Source organism: Amblyomma mixtum, chromosome 5 (assembly GCF_055824585.1).
Source record: "Amblyomma mixtum isolate Tamu chromosome 5, ASM5582458v1, whole genome shotgun sequence".
Classification (NCBI taxonomy): Eukaryota; Metazoa; Arthropoda; class Arachnida; order Ixodida; family Ixodidae; genus Amblyomma; species Amblyomma mixtum.
In genome coordinates this window covers 159,032,042-159,053,814 of record NC_143016.1, presented here as the reverse complement: position 1 = coordinate 159,053,814, position 21,773 = coordinate 159,032,042, and the positions used below count along the sequence as shown (strand labels likewise).

The following is a 21,773-nucleotide window of genomic DNA, read 5'->3' as shown; positions in this document are numbered from 1 at the left end:
TTCGCTCGCTTCGAGCATCTAGCAGGGCGTTAAAGAGAGCGGACGCAAAAAAGGAAAAAAAAAAAACAGCTTGAGACCGCGAGTATCACAACCACAAAATGAGCGCTGAATCACAGTACAGGGAGCGCTCCTCGCACACTTCGCGGCATGCAAGCATGCAGGCACATGTGGAGGCAGAGCAAGACAGACGGAAGCCGATCCGACCAGCAAACGCGTCCGTCCCTAGTTTCCCCAGCACAAATAAGCGGCGCAAAAAGAAGAAGAACAACAACGCGAAGCGAGGGAAGGCGTTGGGTGAAACAACGACCCTTCGCCTCCGCCATCAAGTGTAGCGCCGCCTGTCGAGTGTGGGGGGCGCAAGCAGCCCCGATAAGAGAGACACGACAACAGCCCCGCGGTGAGGGAGGGGGGCGCGAAACTCGAGCGCCGCAGACCCTGTCGAGTGGAAAGAAGGAGAAGGAAGGAGGAGAGCCGATAGCGCCGCAGCTCTGAGCACGAGGCGAAAGACAAAAGCAGGCCGGGGCGACAGTGTGGAAGCGACCGGGCGAGAAGAAGACTCAGCCCCGGTTGCGCACACAAACGCGTGACAAGACGGCGCCGGCGGGAGTGTCCGCTCCGCGTTATTGTGCTACGTATATATACTTCGACGCCGCTTTGATTCTGCGCTGGGCTCTCCTCTTCGGCAACAGGGGATACAAGTCGCGCATGCTATAGTCGGTTTGGTTTTGTTGCCTTCACTCGGCCGGCGTCTCCTCCTCCCCCTTCTTTTGTTCTTCCCTCTTCCGTCCTCTTGTTCCTCTCCAATTTTCTTGTTCCCAGACAAGGAAAGAGAATCGGGAGAGCGTTGGGCAGAAGCGAAAAAAAAAAGGGGGGGGGGGGGGGGGGGGGGGGACCTTCGATCGGCTCGACACCGAAAAGCATCCGCGAAAACTGAAAGTGAGCCGACAGTGTACGCCGGAAGAAGACGCAAGGCTAGGGGGAGAGAAGCAAGGGGGGGGGGGGGAGACTCTGCCGCATGACCCGCGAGAGTGAGTCTTGTGACGGGCCCGAACGAAGAGAGACAGGGAGGGAAGGCGGAGGGAGCGAAAGACAATGCCGTCCTGAAAGCAAAGTTGCGCGCGAGACTGGGACCGGGCGCCTGCCAAAATGCAAATAGGCTCAGACACGCGGGGTAAACCCGATCACGCTTCGGGGATCGGCCGCCGCTGTCGCACATCCGACGTTGCACAAACACGTCGCGAGAAAAAGCGGACACCCGGGGCATAGAGAATGAAAAAAAAAAGCGACTAGAGATGTAGAAAAGCCGTCAGAGCCCGTGAACCTACAAAGTGATATGAAGAAACAAGAAAGCACGTTCTCCGCAGACCTAGCTGGTGGTTCTGAGAGTTGCAAAGTGCCTCTTATGCCGCCGGTCTTTCGCATTCTTTTCTTTTCCTTTCTGTTTCTGCAGTGCGCCAAGCGTTGTTCTAGCAACGCCAACATTCCCGCGGGCTTGAAGAGTACAGTCCGCGAGAGTGTACGAAGTACCACTCGAGTTGCGCCTGACAGGTTGAAAAAAAAAAAACTGGAAAAGGAAATATGCGTAGAATATGACACGGTACGGTCTCCTACCCACCGACCGCCTGTCTGTCAATGATTTCTTGAAGGCTACTAAAAGAAAGCAGAAAAAATTGAGGCGAATATCGCGGAAACCGCTGCAGTCAAGATACCGCCCTCAATATAAGAAAAGTATATTTTTCACACTACAGTAATTTACTTAGCTAGCTTGTCTGCTTGATATGTCACTTGCTTCGTTTATAGCCAAATGACCTTCAAAAAATGATTGAGTGAATACGCAGTGACTGAATATCTGGTAAATCAGAGAAGATACATCCCAGCTGAGCGCAATAGCGGCAACCCGTAAAGTAACTTCTGCTTGCAACTGCGAGTCGTTCGCCATGCAACTATCAAGCGCCTTAACACAAGATGCAAACACTTGAGAGCAGCGGCAGGTATAAAGGAACAACGAACATCTTGCGTCATCCGTTGACAAATTGGCTTCCTTTTCAAGATGCGCACTTTATGACGCACGAAGAGAACATGAATATGCGTCGCGTTTAATTTATTCAATCCGCATCCCAAGGAACGTATCTCCTTTCTTTTATTTTTAGTTATTTTACCCCTGGACAGTGTGCGAAGACACAGAGGCTTCAAACAATAAGCAGGCTACACTCTACCCTCAGCCTTGCTATAAGCCACCAACGAACGAGCCTCGCAAGAAGTACCAACCACGCTGCCTGACCTGGGAGCAAGCCCGCGCAGCATTCGTAACAAGTCTCCATAATTGCGCCCGGGCGCCAGCTGAGGACGATCGCCTGTAATTACAGCGTCACGCGTGCTCCGCCGCCACCGCTGAGCGAGCACGTCGTGCTGTTCATCGCCGCACGGTCGCCGCTGGCAGCGGGAAGATTACGGGCCAGTAATAAGCGGGACCTGGCACTCGAATTGCGCACACAGCGGCGCAAATGCACGGGGGCGGCCAAACGCGGGAAAGGGAGAAAGGCTCATGCGGGGGCGCGCAGGTCGATTTTAGCACGCCGTGCGTTGCTGCGCGCGTGCGAGAGGCTAAGCTTTCTAACGAGAAAGTGAAGCGAGAGAAATAAAGAAGAAAAGCGGTGGGAGAGGTAAAGTCACAAACGAATCAGCAAATGGAAGTCGCACCAAGCATGTGACCAGGCCGCTACGAAAAAAACGCTGATATGTCAAAGGAGTTCACAGGTAGGGGTGCGGTAGGTACAATATCGAAAGTGGTTAGAGTACGTGCAACCAAAGTTCAAGTCGCGCTTCGCTTCCTTCTCATTTATTCCACACTTGAAGCACGTCAGAGGCGCCACACTACAAAGCGGGGCACGTAAAATCATATTAACCTTTCTCTTTTGCTTCCTTTTAAGCGCAGCAGTAAAGTACGCACAACCTCTGACCTTCAAGCCTGCCAACGTTTCTCTGGAAAGAACTTCCGATCAATACAGCTCTGCTGGGCTTGGCGGGAAGTGGAAAGCAAAGGCTACAGCACAATCCATGTGTTGGCGCAAGAGACAAGAAAGGGACAAAACGAAGCCAGAAAGAGCTAGGGAGATTTCTTAAAAAAGAGAGGAAAAGCTGGCATCACCGCTGCGACTGCACCTTCGCTTTCTCTATCCCGGCAACCATGAAGCAGTAAAGTCCTGGAACAAAGCCACGCAACGAACTAAACTATTTTCACAGAGTTCTTTCCGCTTGTGCGGTTCAGATGTTTCCCGGAGAAAGCTTCTCCGCTTGGTGACGCAACAATGCTTTTAGCGGTTGACGTACAGAGTGACGTAACACTAAAAGACTACGTATGGGGAAACTTTTCTCACCCAGTAAAAGTTAACCTTTTGAGGATTGTTAAGTTGCCGGCAAACGAACCTGAAAACCAGCGTACCCGCCTTTCATCCGAATTCATCTCATATTACTATCTTTCTACTTCATGTGTTTAGCGTTGCCACATGGTTTTGCAGCTTTTTTCTTGTTCGCCAAACTCTAATAAACTATTCCTAGCTTTTTTAAGGTTTTCAAACGCGGCGTTATGGCCCGGAAAGTAAACCCCGGCCCGCTTTCCCAATTCTCTTAATATATATATATATATATATATATATATATATATATATATATATATATATATATATATATATATATATATATATATATATATATATATATATATAAAGTGTAAGCACAACATGCGACCTTCGTCTTCATCTGTACATATCCATCATCATCGATCATCTTCTTCTTCGAAGGGCTGGTCGCCATACTTGCGGGTGCCATTAAAGCTCTCTCCATCCTGCGCTCTGTCTCCTGCCTCACAAGTGGTGGAGTGTGCTCTCGATCCCTGCGTCCTCTCCGCCGCCAGACTGCAGCTACGTTCCGGTCGCCACCTGCTCGTACCATCCGCACCGATGGATACCGTCAGCGACAACACCACTCGTACTCCCGGTGGGCCCCCCGTTCTTCTTCCTCTCGATTCGAACCGTCTGGAGCCAGAAATGATGAGCCAACCCGGTTCTTCCCAATCTTCTGGACACCCCACTTGGACCATCACCACTCTCCAGCGCGAGCCTCCCATTTTTGCTGGTCTTCGTGGGGACGATGTCGAGGACTGGCTCGACCAATATAACCAGGTCAGTGCCTATAATCGTTGGGACTCAGCGATGAAACTTGTAAACGTGTCGTTCTACCTCACTGCCGTGGCCAAGACTTGGTTCGTCAACCACAAAGATGCCATCCCGGACTGGGCTCACTTCTCGGCACAGATACGACAAATCTTTGGCACATCTGGTGCAAGCCCCGCTGTCTACAAAAAAAAGCTAGATACGCGCGCTCAGCTACCCGGTGAGTCCTACACATCCTACATTGAAGACGTGCTTGCCCTGTGTCGACGTGTCAACAGCGCTATGTCAGAGAACGATCGGGTACGTCATCTTCTGAAAGGGCTTGGGTCATTTGCCTTCAACACGCTTGCTGCTCAGAATCCAACGTCAGTCCAAGACATCCGAACAACTTGCCATCGTCTTGACGACCTTCAGTCGCTTCGATTAAAAGACACCTGGGACACCCCAGTTTCACCCGACGTGGACTTACGCTCCCTCATTCGCTCCATTATCCGGGAGGAACTGCACGGCTCCACCTTACCGCCAGTTGATTCCCACCCGCCCCCAGCCCCGTCGTCCTCGCCTTTGCGTGATCTCATCAAAGACGAGCTCGCTTCGGTCACTCGCCCCTTGGCTGCGGAACCACCTGTACCGCGTTTTGTGCCTACCTATGCCCAGGTTGCTGCGACGCCTCCTGCTGCTGTTTACCCGTCGCATCCACAGCCCGTCCAGCAAACTCCGGTCTCTGTGTCCCCGAGCCCCGCTATGTGTCCTGTTTGGAGTCCACCTGCACGTCGGCCGGTATGTCACTACTGAGAAAGTGTAAGCACAACATGCGACCTTCGTCTTCATCTGTACATATCCATCATCATCGATCATCTTCTTCTTCGAAGGGTTGGTCGCCATACTTGCGGGTGCCATTAAAGCTCTCTCCATCCTGCGCTCTGTCTCCTGCCTCACAAGATATATATATATATATATATATATATATATATATATATATATATATATATATATATATATATATATATAGAAGCCAACAGCCACAGAAACCAAGGGACACAGGGTATTTTTAATTAATTTATTTATTTTGTGCCGCTGTTCGATTTAGAATATTACTTAATATGTTATCGCTTAAAGCTAATTGATTACAAAAGCAGAAGAAAAAACCACATGCCGCCCGTGGGATCCGAACCTACGACCTCCGAATTACGCATCCGGTGCTCTACCGCTGAGCTAGGCGCCGGCTGTCAAATCTTCTGCTTTCGGGGGTATTTATGTTTACAAATAACCTAACCTTTAGAGTGTTCATCAGCGCCACCCACGTTAGTGAAATTCTAAAAATGATATGGACGACCGGCTACATATCTCTAACTGCAACCAGGCGCCTAACTCTAATAGTTAAAAAGTTAATTATTAGATATTAGTTAACTAGCTTACTACTTAAGATAATCGGTTTTGTGGTGTCCGCCACTCTTGGCAATGAAGTGCCGCAAAAGCCATAATTTTACCCTAAAAGCCTGTCGTTGAAAATTTTTGAGTGTTTGCTGAAACACCCGGCGCGCGCGCACGCACGCACACACACACACACACACGCACGCACGCACGCACGCACGCACACGCACACACACACACACACACACACACACACACACACACACACACACACACACACACACACAGAGAGAGAGAGAGAGAGAGTATATGGTTATGCCTGTAAAGCGTGCTTCTCCTTTCATGGGTGCTTTGTGTGGTAAAGCCATCTTAGTGCGAGTGCACAAAAAGCTTTTTTTTTTTTTCTCTCGTTTTTTTTTTTCTCTCGCAGCAACACAAGACTCTGAAGCACTGTCGTGCATTTAGACGTCTCCATGCATGAGAAATGCGCAGAATATAACCAACCCCTATATATAGCCTTCATTGATTACGAGAAAGCATTTGACTCAGTGGAAACCTCAGCTGTCATGCAGGCATTGCGGAATCAGGGTGTAGAAGAGTGCTATGTGAAAATATTGGAAGATATTTATAACGATTGCACAGCTACTGTAGTTCTCCATAAAGTCAGCAATAAAATTCCAATACGGAAAGGTGTCAGGCAGGGAGACACGATCTCGCCAATGCTCTTCACTGCCTGCTTACAGGAGGTATTCCGGGGTCTGGAATGGGAACAGATGGGGATAAGAATTAATGGAGAATACCTGAGTAATTTGCGATTCGCTGATGACATTGCCTTGCTAAGCCACTCAGGACAAGAACTGCAAAGCATGATCAATCAGTTGGACAGGCAGAGCAGAACGGTGGGGTTAAGAATTAACATGCAGAAAACCAAAGTAATGTTCAACAGCCTAGCAAGGGAACAGCAGTTCGCCATTGGTAGCGAGGTGCTGGAAGTAGTAAGAGAATATGTCTACTTAGGGCAGGTAGTGACCGCAGATCCGGATCATGAGAGGGAAATAACTAGAAGAATAAGAATGGGGTGGAGCGCATATGGCAGGTTCTCTCAGATCATGAATGGTAGCTTACCAGTGTCCCTGAAGAGAAAAGTATACAACAGCTGTATCCTACCGGTACTCACCTATGGGGCAGAAACGTGGAGGCTAACAAAGAGGGTTCAGCTTAAGTTAAGAACAACGCAGCGAGCTATGGAAAGGAAAATGATAGGTGTAACGTTAAGAGATTGAAAGCGGGCGGAGTGGGTGAGGGAACAAACGCGGGTTAACGACATCTTAGTTGAAATCAAGAGGAAGAAATGGGCTTGGGCAGGGCATGTAATGCGAAGGCAAGATAACCGCTGGTCCTTAAGGGTAACGGAGTGGATTCCAAGAGAAAGCAAACGTAGCAGGGGACGGCAGAAAGTTAGGTGGGCGGATGAGATTAAGAAGTTTGCGGGGATACAGTGGCGGCAACTGACAAAGGACAGGGTTAATTGGAGAGACCTGAGAGAGGCCTTTGCCCTGCAGTGGGTGTAGTCAGGCTGATGATGATGATGATGATGCATGAGACTACGGCTCGCTTATAAACGTTGTCGAGGAGGGTCACCAACGTTCGGGAGGCTCGGTTTGTCGCGCGGTTGGGTGACTGAGAGAAGCTAAGTTCTGTCTTTGTGACGAAGCCTCCAGTCGACGCACTGACGGCGTGATGGGACTGTGTACTTATCTTTGAATCGGCACTGGAATCTTTTGTAAGGCTCTGTGAAATTGAGGGGCACATGAAACCTTCAGGCAGTAACGGTGGTAATAAAACCCATCGTACGTAGCAAAATCTGCCCCAGGGCTTCCCGCCCTAGCATCGCTTTGATGAAGAGAATTGCGGCGGTGGCAGCGATAACAACAAAGATGAGACAACAAAAAAAGCATTCTTGAGGTACTTTTTCATATTCTTTTTTCGATAAACATTTACTCAACTTTCATTATAGTGCGACTACGTTTCTCGCGTTACATGGGTGCACTTTTTAATACGATAGCCCTAAAAACCTTATCGGGAAAAAAAATGTGTCGTCGGTCATATACAGGGTCTGTTCTGAAAGTAGTAGGACTGGTTTTTTCCGGGGCGAATGGGTGGACGAGAGGTGGTCTGCGCGTGCAGGATCGTTGAAGGGGGATATTGGGAATGCTGGGGAAAATCGGCAGTCGGCTCTCGGCCATTGAAGAGAGGAGGTCGCTTGTACTGCGAACCCCTGTCGAAACGTCTCGTCACGCAGAATCGTCGAGCGTTTACTGGATCAGCGATACGCGATCAAATTTTGAGTAAATCTTGGTAAAACGGGCAAAGAGACTAACAGCATGATTAAGGAGACCTACGGTGAGGCTTCCATGGTAGATCAGGGTTTTTTTGAGTGGCACAAGCTTTTCCGAGAAGGTAAGGAAAGAGTGGAGGAAGACGACCGCTTCAGACGCCCTTCGACCAGCAAGAGCAACGAAAATGTGTAGCGAGTGAAACATTTACTTAACAGTGATCGTAGAAGGAGTATCAGAATGATTGCTGATGACTTGAGCATTCCTCAAACCCAAGTTTTTGAGATCGTGACAGAAAACTTATCCATGAGGAAAGCGTGCGCGAAGTTGGTGCCGGGAGTGTTGTCAGAGGAGGAAAAGGCCAACCGGTAGGATCTTCTTCATCATGTGAATGAGGACCCCGATTTTTTGCCCAGCACAAGGCGGCAACGCTGCCTCAGCCCCCCTAGAGCCTCGACTTGGCCCCGCCAGACGTTTTTCTATTCCCGAGAATAAAGTCGACACTCGAGGGGAAACATCACGGATCGGTAGAGGTGGTTCAACGGGCCGTGACGAGGGAGCTAAACAGCATTCCGGTCCAGGCGTTCCTGGAGGCGTACGAAAACTGTAAAAATCATTGGCAGCAGCGTGTAGGTGCGGAAGGGTGCTACCTTGAAAAATTGTAATCGTTTGTACTATTCTCTTGAATAAATTTTGTTTAAAAAAATGAGTCCTACTACTTTCAGAACAGACCATGTACGAGGGTCATCCCAAAATTAAGGTCTCCAGTTCTTTTATAAATAGAAAGAAATGTTTATGTTAAGCAATTTACAAACCATTTAAAAGGTAAACCATTCTTCTACTTTTCCACATAATCGCTGTTGCGGTCGATGCATTTTTGCAGACGCTGTGGCAGTCTTTGTGTGCCCATATCATACCAGCTCGCCGCCATGCCATCGAGGAAGCGTTTGACCGGCAGACTGACTTTGCCGGCAGACTGTATTCGCTTGAATTTTCGCAGCCTGAGCGAATAGGAGTGCCGCTACTAACGTTATTCCTTTTTGGTCTCAGGTGTGAAGTGGAATGCCCAGGTTTCGTCACCCGTAACAATAGAATCCAAAAAGGTCTCTTTCTCATCTCCATAAGGCGGAAGAAATTCGCGGGAGGAGTCAACGCATTGCCGTTGATGGTCGTCTGTGAGCATTCGCGGAGCCCATCTAGCGCGCACCTTCCGATATTGCAACTTTGCGGTCAAAATTGTATGAATAGTGCTTCTAGAAACGCCAGGAACCAAAATGCAGAGTTCGTCGAGCGTGATCCTCCGACCTTACCGCATCATTTCCTCGACCCTCGCGACTGTCTCCCGCTTCTTTCTTCCTCGTGAATTTCAGTACGACCAGCTGCGAACTCCCTACACCACTTGCGGACGTTTTTAAAATGCATGCACGACTCTTCATACACTTCCGTCAGCTGGCGATGAATTTCGATTGGTGTAACGCCTTTTGCGTTCAAAAATCGAATAACTGCGCGAACTTCGCACCTGGCGGTAGCAACCAAGTGGAGCTCCATTTCAAATAGCTGCCGTGCCAAGACTGACGATGCCTTTCGTGCTGAGTCATGGCTTGTTTGGAAGACGGGGAACAATGAAGACAGCAGTATGGCGACCAGACACGCAAATAGTTTCCCTGCGGCCGCAGCCCATTGGAGACCTTACTTTTGGGGTTACCCTCGTATATCGCCCATTGGCTGCAGGGAAGCGACGTGACCCGACCGGATAATTCCCACTGGCCAGAGAGAAGTGAGGTCACCATGGCGGAAGTGACGTCACTTCCGATAAAGAATAAAAATTTATTATGCTGCCGCACTGCATCACATAAGCTGCCCCAACAGGTTTTTTTTCACTGTCGCCTCAACAAAAGCGATCCTCGCGTTACAATTGTGGTAGCGCTGTAGCCCTCGTTGTGTCTTCTCTTCTTTCGTCCTTGTTTTTTCGCGCTGTTATCCACCCAAGGATGTTAAGCAACCGACTAGCCCAGATCGCAATTATCATTCTCACGCTACACTTGTGGAGATGTTGTATGGGATGAAAAATATATTTCATCAAGAGCAGTACAAACTCATCTCCAACCGAGGACTGAAATCGTTGCTTAGTTTCCCAACAATGGGCCTCAGAGAATGTCGCAGCAACGTGGCTAAAACAGAAGCCTCATCAGCTTTCACGCCGTCCTCATCAACTCCACTGAAAATTGGACTTTCCTACTAAATACGAGCTGCACTCAGGAGCATTTTGCGTTTTGCAGGTAGTATGACCGAATAAGGCTCGTTGTAAAGACCAGAAGCCGCATGAAAAATATGAAGCAAGAACAGGGAAACTTCTAAATATAATGCAATGAATCGAACGCGTAAGAGGAGCAATGAAAGAGAACAAGTGGAACGGCAGAACGGAATCGATATATGCGAGGAAAGATATAATCGTCACATGGGAACGTAAGTGAGAGAGAGTGAAAATCGAAGATGCAGCAGCAAGACAGCCAAAACTGCACCTGAAAAAATGAATCGATTTCTGCACTCCGGCGAATATAAAACTAGAAAATAGACGTTGCCGAGGAGGGGGCAGCCCTTTTCACGAGCGCTCCGCGGGGCAAGCTTCGTATCGCCGCCTGGACGTGGACCATATGCCGGGCGCGTAATGGACGCTTCGACAATTTCTTTGCACTCGTTGTCTGTGCGCGCAAAAAGCTGCGCGATAGTCCGTGAAGGCTCCCCCGCGCACGGCCGGATTGAGATCCATTAAGGATAAATGAGAGAAGGGAAAGAGGGAAGGGGGCGGGAATTGGGAGAGAGCGGGCGTGGGAACGTAGGCAGACCTAAGAGCGGGAGGCTTCGGAGAGACGATGGTAAAGACTACAGGAATATATGGAGAGAGTACGGAGAATATAGCAGAGGGAGAAAGTGAGCGTGAAGCGCAAGGCGGAAATAAAAGGGTGGGAGCCGAGCCAAAGAATCTTTTACTACGAAACTGAGTCACCCGAAATTCTTTACGTTTCGGGAAATCCCTGCGCTTTCAAAGGCCCAGACTTTAGTAAAAGAAAATGTCGTAAACAAAGCATTAAGAATCCTTTAGGACAAAAATGAAAGGAACGATAGCTAACTATAAAAACAAAAAGCGAGCAAGCAGAACTCCTCGTCCTTTTCGAATGGAGCATGTAGCTGCACAACAAAGCAAATACGAGACGACCACGCTCAGAACATGTTGATCAGACGGTTGAATACCCTTAAGCAAGCAGGACGCAGCAGTGCCGTAATTGTGGACCGTTTTTTTTTATGATTGTTGTCGCGCGCCCACAGCACAGAATCTAAAAACAAAAGCCAACTAAATACTGGGGGCTTAAGAGCACAACGGAAACCACAAGTGCTAAAGCACGTCGCTGACCGAGCGATAAACAGTAAATCGCGGGTAAATAACAGGTAGAAGAAGGAGGACACGCTTGCTGACACATTTCCGCCATGATGATAATTCCCGGTCAGACGGGTTTCCGCCAAACTATTTATTTCACTCATTGGCAAAAAAATAAAAAAAAAATATGCACGCCATGTAAGCAGGAAGACATACAACAACCACTCCATGACACCCGTGCTACAACTGACCAACGATTTCTTCTGGTGTCTTCACTAATTCTTCTCTTTGCCTTCCTCAAAACTGTGCCCAGCAATCTCTCGCTCTAGTCGGCATGCCCCTCCGACACTCCCCGCTATTAAGCTCACGCGCACATGACAAACACGTTACTGTCTACCGTGGGCCCGTCCTCCTGCTCAGTCTCGAGCAGCCTCCGTCGCTCGGCCGTCTACACGTCGTCGCCCCAGTCCTCCGCGCACAGCGCAGCGGCCCTTACACGCGCCGAGCGCACGACGCTATCTAAGCGAACAGCGGCGCGGGGCACGTGCTCCTCGGAGCGGCTCTTATAAGCTTATTAAGGAACGCCGGAAGGGATGCGCCGCCGCTCGATCCATCCTTCCGGGCAGGGCTGATGGCGTGCCTCAGCATCCGCCCCGCTGCCGCTGCACCTGTTCCGCGCGGGGGTAACGGCGCGGCGCGGAGAAATTGCGCCCAACGAGAGGGGGGGGGGCTCATAGAGACGCCCGGGGGAGGGGGGCGGGATGGGCAGGCTGTTACATGCCATGACTGCAGGGGGAGGAGTGAAACAGTTACTATACAAGAAAGAACAAGAAAACAATAATGAGAGGAGGAGGAGGGGACGATAAAAAGAAAAACGCATGCAATGATTTCCGCGCACGAGAATAAAAAGCAGGCGCAGGAACAAAACGACGCTCTCTCCCCCTCTTCGCGTGAACTCTCTCTCAGAACCCCAGACTCCTGGTCGTCATTGCCTGTTCTTAAGGTACGCGCAGGAGCTTCTCTAGGTCTGCGGCGACGCGGGCAACTTACCGCTTCATTTGCGGACGATGTAATTACTCGGCGGGAAGACGGTGCGGTGAGGCCGGCTACTACCTACCCCGTGTACCTCCTCTCCCCCTTCCCCGTCGTCTTCCTTCTCCGACCGCCAATTTATCGGAGGGAATCCATCCGAAGGGCGCTCAATTGAAGCGATGCACGGCCATACCACAGCGGCGCAGATGCCCTTGGAGCACGCTCGTCTGCTCTCCTTCACCGCTTTGCGCGCTTTCATTCCAAGTCCGTCCCCGAGTGGAGAGTTCGCTTGAGTACGCCTTTTGTTCTACCTTCCTGCATCATTTTCTTTATGTTCTATGGCGAAACTCCAGATTACTTCCTCTGAATTTTTTTTTCATTCGCAGCACAATTCGATACCACCCAGCAACAGAAATCAGGGCTCCCGAAGAAAGCGGAGAGAGACCTACTTCTTCTCACAGAACATTTTTTTTTTTTTACAAAACTCATTTACAACCCGCACCTTTCCTTCACTGTCCAACCCCATTGCCAAAAACCGTGGCAGTTCGGAAAGAAAAAAAAAAAAAACGCTGCGGTAGGTTCGTAAGCAGGGAAGTAACCTCGAAGAGTGTCATGTAGCGGTGTCGGCAGTCAGGCAAGCAGGCACAATGAGACGTACTGAAAAACGAATTGCTTAGCACCCATCCTCTGCCCCACGACAGTGTAAAATCAGCGTGCCAAATATGATACCACAGGACGAGCGCCAATAAATTTCATTTATTACCCGCCGCGGTGGCTCAGTGGTTACAGCGTTCGGCTACTGGCCCGAAAGACGCGGGTTCGATCCCGGCCGCGAAGGCTGAATTTCGATGAAGGCGAAATTCTAGAGGCCCGTGTGGTGGTTGAAATTTCCGGAGCCCTTCACTACGGCATCCCTCACAGCCTGAGTTACATTGGGACTTCAAACCCCAAGAAACCAAATTTCATTTATTCGCACAAAAGCACACCGGCAACGAATTCCTATTTTATTGCTCTCATTGTCGTATGTTTATGTACTTAATTCTTACGTATTCCATTTAAGCTGTCACGTCACAACTAGCCTGTTAGACTGTGCCTTTGTAATTTTTAACGCGACAGCGTTAAAGGCCCCGTTCACCAAAAAATCTGGTGTCGGCGTAGTCGGCACCGACGTTTTGGGTGAAAAACCACGGGCATTACTCTGGCAGGTGTACCCAGAGAGCAACCAAGGAGGCAGGTCGGCCACCTGGGTCACGTGACTTTTCGGCGTCATCACAATCCTGCCCACAGTGGCGGGTGGCAGTTAAATTAATTATTGGTCCCCCGGGAAGAGCAACCTGGGTCGTAGAAGGCCCACCATCGGGAGCACCGGCGCATCGCTTAACCGCTGCAGCACTTAACCCATTATCGCCACCGCGTCATACCTTTAAGGTGGGGCCTAAGTGTCCCCTCAAATTTTTATTTTTGTACGGAAAACTGCAATGCAAAGCACTGCAAAGCAGGAAGCATTAACCGCACGCTTAGTGGCTTGGCAACTCCAAAATGTTCAGGACTTAACAAGAAATTCGCGGAGTACAGCATTTAGGCACACGTTACTCTAGCACACACGTTACTATACCTGCGTTATTCGAGTGAGTATTTATTATTTTTTTTTGCCTTTCGTACCGACTGCCCAAGCGTAATCCACAAGCCCGCTTCCCACAGAGCAAGCCAAAAAAACACGAAAGAAGGAAAGAAGGATGAAATAAGGAAAGTGACGCAAGAAGGAGCAAAGAAAACTTCATCCGGAAACCTAATTTCAGTATGTGTTGGCAATGCGATAGGATGTCAGCAGCTGTTGATGCTTTAACTTCCGCTCTGGTGACGTTCCTTCTATCCGGCCAATGGGCGAATTGTATGGACGACGGCGCATTTTAATGAACCATAAGATCAGAACAACGCCTCATTTTCCACAAACCCTGCTAGCCGGTCGCTGAGCGTCAAACTTGCTCCGACTGAAGTACAGCGCAGCCCAGAAGCGGTGCCGACACTGCCCGCGTGCCCATCGCAAGTGCGTTCGGTACCGACAGCAAGACCCACCGGGAGAAAAGCACGTGCCGCGTGACACACGGAGCTTGCTGATGCTTCCAGCGGCATTTGCGACGCCGCTGTTCTTTCCGACAGCCTTCGTTGAGTGCACGTCGTTGCTGGTGGGAAACGATGCCATCTCAACGCTCCGCAGCCTCCCATCATCTTCCGAGAAAGAGACGCCCTATTTTGTTCGCAAGCATCTTCTTTGCTTCTTCAGCGCGTTTGAGAAAAGCGTAAAGGGCCCTGAAATACTCGTTTCAGCCCGGACTCGGGAAATGATCAAAGGAAAAAGAGAAAAAAATGACAGAAACGAGTGGGAAACGGAGCAACAAACATGCGAGCAAGACACGAAGCTAGGAAACCCAGCAACAGTCTCTAACCCACGATCAGAGCGGCAGCGGAACTTGGAAAGGAAGCGGACGCGTCGTAGGCAGCGCAGGACAGACGCATCTATACGAACCGAGGAGGAAGCAAAGGCTACAAGCGGTTGTTCGCTGCAAAACCGGCACTGCACGCCCGAGAATCGCAGTAGCTGTGGTTTTTTTCTCCTATTTTTTTTTTTTACCGCTTTCTTCCTAACAGCACCTCCAAGGCCTCTCTGACAGAACCGCGTCTCGGTAGCATGACCACTTCGAAATGACGCCATTTTCTTGGGGAAACAAGGAGGATTGGGCACGCGGTGTAGACGCATCGTCCAATGCGTCCTTCATAGAAGATCTTCGTTCCCCATGCACTGCGGTTGCGATCGGACAAACACGCAGGCAAAGTGAAGAAAAAACCCCTCCCCCCCCCCCCCCCCCCTCCCTAAAAAACAAACAAAAACAAAACTGAGAACATAGCCTGTCCTCCGGCGACCGAAGCGCATGGCCCGATCATCACGGCCTCCATTAAGGACTTCATTCAGCGTTCTTCTCAGGAAAAAAAAAAAAAAGTACCGAATATTTGTCCAGACGCGGTCACCGGCCGCGGCATACGTTTGTTTCTTTAGATCTCTTCATCCCACACTACTTCCTCTGCGACTTCTGAATCTTCATTTCGAGATGCCGACACTTAAAACATAGCTGCCCGGAACGTACACAACGTTTCATAAAGCGTTACTTTGCATAAGTTTTATTTTGCGCGGGCGATCCTCATTAGACTACGCTCTCAGCGGTCTTCTCGAGCATGTTGCGGGAAAGCGCTCGAGTACTGTGGCTCTCGCGTTTGTAATAGAAACCTGCCCTTTCCAAATTAGTTACTGCAACACTTTATCACGCAGCCAGCCTACTAATTTCTAACTCGTAGCCGGCGGCGGGTTTTCAAGCAACCTCTTCAGGAGAAGATCATCCGGCCGGCATTTAACATCTGGACAACCTTGTAATGAGACGCCAGTCGAAATCGGCAGCATTGAAATTTAAACATTCTGCGACGTACTGCGTCTGTACAGTGCAGCAATTTTCTGAGACACCCGCTGTGACTTCCAGACTTTAGGAACGCACTCCTCGTGTCACACGCATAGGTATGCTACAAGCGACTGGCAGCCAAAGCTCCTTCTTACCTTGCAGTATTTCCTGCACGAAGATCCTCGTCTCCGCCCTGGGGCGAGGAAGCTGCAGTCCTTCGGTGATCGGGTTGGTCGCTTCGGCCACCAGGTGGTACACTCCCGGTGAGTCGAACACGTGCTCAAACCTGTAGCCTGAACACAAGGGGAAAGAAAGCACCGAAAATGAGGAATGACAATGGATGTATTTAGTACTGAGAAAGAATGGAATTCCGGTTTCTCATATCAGTACTCAAGGTCTGCAGATAACAAGATGCGCTGACATAACACTTTAAGCTGAACTTCAAGGCACCTTTTCCTAGCGGAGTAAATGGGACACGCTCTAAAAAAGCCCTTCATGAAGTGGGTTCCAGCTGGCGTGGTTCATGCCTCAGAGTATTACAAGCGTGAGGACGCAATTCGACGGATATTACGCGCGTCTTTCATATGATTATACTTCCTGTGATTATTCTTCCCGTCTCAAAGACAGAGACGGGGACCCTATTTTGTCCAGGCTGCAACGCAGTTTCTGGCTTTCTTCGGCGTAAGTAAGACAAGCCCTCAGTGACATGCAGCCACTTTGACCAAATTCATGCGGGTGATGAAATGATCTCTGTTGTTGTGACGGGGGGAGTCTCATCAAGGCTTCCCGGCACTTTCCTTAGTCAGTGCGCTTAGCACTGACGTTCTCTACAGATACGTGCACCTTCCTATTTGCCTCACCTGTACTCGCGATACGGCCCCGGCTTACATCGTGGTCCTTGGGCGTCAAACCTCTGAGTCAAATCTCACTGGCGGCCTCGTTCGAATGAAATGTAGTGAAAAGTGAAAAAATTTATTTCGACAAACACATCTGTTTAAGTTTGAGAGAGAAGGGGAGGAGAGTAGATGCGCAAAAAAAAAACATGATTAGCCTAAAGATCCCACGCGATGGTTGAAGCAGGGAGAAAAACACAAACACCACAAAAAAAAAAAGAAACCATCGCCTATGCTCGTTGGTTTCCGTGACTGTTGGCTTCCGTCATGTACAACAGCTAGTAAGTAGTACGACCATGCTAGAGCCATTGGCATTCTTCGCGGTTACCGCTCCTTCGGGCTAGATTTTTTTTTTCCGTCAGTGATAACAAAATCCGATTTTTCGCCGGTCTACGCGACCTAAGGAGAGAAGAGAGCGTGCACTAGTTCGGAAGAGAATATCGGAAGAGAATATTAAAACAAGCCTCACCGGTGTCACACACACAACAAAAAATCTCCGAGTGTCTGTAGCGCTACACGGATGGCCACTGAGCTCCGCGCCTACCCTCTAGCTGCGCTATGTACTAGAGCTGACGAACACAAAAGAAACACCTCGAACAGAGATGAAACGACAGCTTCCACGAATGCACCACTAAGCGTCGCAGCAATCTCCATCGGCACCTGGGTTCCTTCGCTGTTTGATCCGTCGCACGAACGCGTTCCCTCCCACTTCTCCTCACCAGTCAAAACAAGAGCCCTCCTCCCTCCCAGCAACAGGACGCGCTGACGTCCTCTCGAGCGCCACGCTTGGCACAACACAAAGTCCGCCGCCTGCGGCGACCACGAGCTGGCGCTGTCGCGAGCACGCAGGTGGGTCGGCGACGAGTCGACGACAATCGCGGCCGCCGCGAATTTAATTAACCTAAACGAATAGGAGGCCCCGAAGGGACCGCAGCAACAGGAGCGAACGGGCGCCCAATCGCTCCCGGACAGAGGCGAGCCTTTTAATTAGCTTCCGACTCGTCGAGGGGCGAAAGTGCGACGCCGACCGGTTCGCTAAAACTGCGCTGCTCCCGGCATCGCTGCTGCTGCGCCGGGTGGTGAATCGGATTCCCTAAAAAAAGCGGTCGCGAGCTCCAGCGGCGAAAACACGCGGACACGCTGGAAACGCGCGCTCGCCGAAGTGCGCGAACAAAAGGCGCGCGTGAGGCCTCGATTACAATACGCGAAGGGCGTTTATTCCCGAATATAAACGCGCGCCGGGAAACAATGGTCCAGGAAAAGGGCTCGGGCACGTGCGGAAGATTGTGTGGAATGAATTCATTGCCATCGCCAGCAGGCCAGTTTATTTGGAGCCTGAAGAAGGAAGGCCTCTGCAGGCGTCCGGGAGCGGAAAGCCCCTTTGGCCGGTACTCACCTTGCACAGAGCGCGGCCTACTCTCAACGTTACTGTACACACAAACGCAAAACATCTCAGCATTTCCCGGCTTTCTTACGAATGAATGTACAGACAATATCCGGACTGGCGTATTGTAACATGGCGTTCATCAAGGCGTATTTGCTGTGTGTGCAATGCCGCGGATGCACACACAGCATGCGTGCATCTGACATATGCACACACAATGCACACCGCAGTAACGTATGTCGCAATACGTTAGTGTGGAGGCCACATGTGCAATGCTCTACCAGACTGCTCCACGAATGTATGCGCCTTTCCGCTCCCCACAACCTCTGCACGGTTATCGTCCTCCTGGGCATTCACGTGGCTTTTCGAGGCATGGGACAGGAATCAATTTTTGACCCAACTGAAGTCTCTACAACTGGGCGTCGCCAATAGAGGTGACAGTTTGCAGAAGGCTAATCTATAATCGTAACATTTTTCCAGTCAGCGCACGTTCAACAACGCGTTGCGCCGCCTGTCGTCATACCAATGCAACCTAAGGCGCCAACTCAGGCCAACGGCTGCTTACAAGGTATAGAAAATACCAATGTTAGCAATAAGGTGCATTCGCTGCGTTAAGACAAAACCACCTCACCGGTAGCTCAGTGCGTGTTAAGGACGCGGTAGAGCAGCTTTGTACCTAAAAAAATAACTTGATGCAGTTTTACACTACCACAGCACAGGGAGAATTTCATGAGTGCGATTGCTGTTTAATTTTATTGACATGTACTACGGACGTTACACCGCTAACTGAAGCTTATCATCAGAGAAATTTCAGAGAGCGATCCATGAGCCCCTTCCACACGCTCCGATTCAGTTGTCAAGGGTAAGCTGGCACTTTAGAAAAGACGACGCGTCGTATTTTGAAGGATACAACATCACTGAGATTAACGCGAAAAAGCGTGAATGCGCCGTAAAAAAAATTCTTACCGACCAGCTTTTCGAATGCAGGCGAAATGCAAAAACGCCGGTGTGCAGGTATTAGAGTGCCCGCCAAGAACTTCAGATAGCTAATATTATTTGGGACTCTCCGCGAAGGAATGCCTCGTTCATCGGGCATAGCGTCAGCCTCTAAAAATTCATTTATTTTTTCTTTCCCATTCCAGCTTGACGGTAGCAGAGCTTTGACACGAGGAACACCTCCCCCGAGCTAAAAAAGCGCTGCCTTCGATTCCGATGCAAAGCAGTTGCGCAAGCAGCACTCGACACAAGCATCGGCTTCGAAGAAATAGTTTGTTCATTGAGCAATGAATGGGCCGGCATGAGGAGGATAATACAGGTAAGCGCATTTGTATCTAGGTAATGTAGTGCAGGAAGCAAGCAGCGTTGCATGCTAGCGCCGAGCAATGAAATGCCAGCTGAGGGAGTAAAAAAACTAAAATCGGCATTTATCCAGCTGACAAACTTGCACGCCTTCCTTGTTCTGAAATCTGGTAAAAGATCATAACGTTAAGTACTCTCGCGGCTGCGCTTCTAGCGCCCTACACTGTGCCTCACTGTACCTCACAATGTACTGTACACTGTACTGTACTGTACACTGTACTGTACTGTACACTGTACTGTACTGTACACTGTACTGTACACTGCACTGTACACTGTACTGTACACTGTACTGTACACTGTACTGTACAGTCGCGAGCAAAAATATTAGCACAGATCACTGGAGATCAGAATTTGTATATCTCACCACGCGGCGCTGCGGTTCGCAGACCTGCCTATCGGGCCGTTTCCATGTTTGCAGCCTAGGGGGGGACGGCAGGAAGTAAGCTTTATCAAGCGTGCACCGCCCGAGCGTTGAATTGCCGACCCTACGTGACTGTGCATGCGGCATTTATTTTGTCTTTGATAGTGAGCAAAGATGGCTTCTTTCTATTACTTTTTTTTTTAATGTCCGCGATGGTTTGTCAAAACGAACTCGCGGGAACCATAGATGATAGCGCTGCTTTTAGCCAGTAATTCTGCTGGTCCGTGACAGTCCGTTGAACACCCCTAATACTGTAGAATGGGAACGGCCCGGCACTCTCGTTATCAGCCTCTTCATCACCCGCAGCGCCACGCGTTGTCATTCCGGCGCTCCGGTGTTCTGCCATGTGTGCTAATCTTTTTTACTCGCGACTGTACACTGTACCGTACACTGTACCTTACTGTGGGAGCACGACTGCCTAACCGGGACGGAAGGCAGCCGGCGCGCCGCCGCTCTGTCCGGATTGTGAGGCGGAACGTATTCAATTTTGCTTCCATTAATAATGCAGCGACAACGAACTTGGCCGTGACTCGAGAGGGCGACGGGGGTGCAGCGCGTTGTTCTGCCCCGAACCCCCGCCACGGGGCACGGACGGAGGCTTCTGCAAAATGCAGCCTCGATCGACTACGGCGGCGGCGAACAAGGGGGGCCACGGCGTGTGTCACTCGCTCCGTTCGTTCACCCACCCCGCATTTAGGCACTGCAGTCTTGCGGAGAAGCCGCCGTGCGCGCTGTCGGGGCATCACGTACTGGCGGCGAGCAGTGCGCCGCGAGAAGAGGCGGCGGCGCGGAATTGGACCGTTAGCCCGGCCAAGAAGATTGCGTGCCCGGGAATCCAATACGGGATCGGGCCGCCCCCGCGCGTGTCGAGGGCATCGATGTTCTATAAATACGAACGAAGCCGACGGCGTCTCCCTCCCAACACCCCTTCTTCCCCGAAGCTCGCGCCGTATACGGAGACGCACATTGTAGACGGCGGGGGGGGGGGGGGGGGAAGGGAACTTCGGCTGGATGCGCTGCCGCCGCACTGGCGCGTTCGCACGCCACACAAACGGGGCAGTGGTTCCGAGCGATGCTGCAAGTGGGGAAGGATTGCGGAAGGATGGGATCGTTCCGCACTGAAAGCGAGGCGCCCGTCAGTTGGGCCAACGAAAACGTGGAAGACGCGGTTGGCAATGCAAGAAGGCGCTTTGTGTATAACTAGGTCCTAAACTGCTATTGGGATTCCTTTTTTGGACGCGTATCCAATTCGGTAGTAGCTATGCCTAGCCAGTGGTTCGTACCGCTGCATATAGTGTATTTGTACAGAAGCTATCCGGTGTTAAAATAGCAGCGGTACACAAAAATGTACTGTGGAAAGCATAAAATCTTTCCCCAGTTCATCAAAGAAAGGTCCACCATGGTTCGGCAGAGCCGCGTGATGTAAGAATTTTCTTTTTAAGCAGCATAAAATCACCCAGGGGTGGATATATGGGGCACACTGGCGGCCGGCTGTTGGCGCTGCAGTCCAATCTCAACCATGCATTTATCACACTTTTTTCTTCAAAAAATTTCCCGAAAAACATTTCTCGCTTAGGGGGAGCGGGTCTACCCTACCCTCTTTTATACGTCCTGGCCGCCTTAAAGTGGTATCCAGTGAACTAGAAACCTCGCTCGGACATTCGCCAGAGTTCATATCCTGTGTGAAAGGAACCGTTTTGAAAGGGATGAGAAAGAACGCCCGTGCGTGTAATATATTGAGCCACCTGTAGTGGAAATAATCGAACCTAGCGTTCTGTTTATCATCCAAAATTAAGAAACCCACGAAAGTTTTTGAAGAGGCAACGCGTACGGATGCGTCCCGCCAACTGGCTTTCCTATCCCTGTCGAGCCACGGGATGTACGACAATCGCAGCACCGGTCCCTGGCTTCGTACGTGGCGTTGAATTCAAAACACTTCGGGAAAAGAAACTGGCTGCTTCTCTGCTAGTGCTCGCA

At 50.3% G+C, this 21,773-nt stretch overlaps 1 protein-coding gene across 1 annotated transcript in view; it reads right to left on the bottom strand.

Moving 5' to 3' along the window:
• Window positions 1-21,773, bottom strand: part of LOC149344282 (uncharacterized) — a 527,027-nt gene that overhangs the window by 110,915 nt on the left and 394,339 nt on the right. Inside the window, exon 11 of the mRNA XM_089547199.1 lies at window positions 15,895-16,032. Coding sequence (XP_089403325.1) covers window positions 15,895-16,032 — 138 coding nt within the window. The remainder of the gene's footprint in view (window positions 1-15,894; window positions 16,033-21,773) is intronic.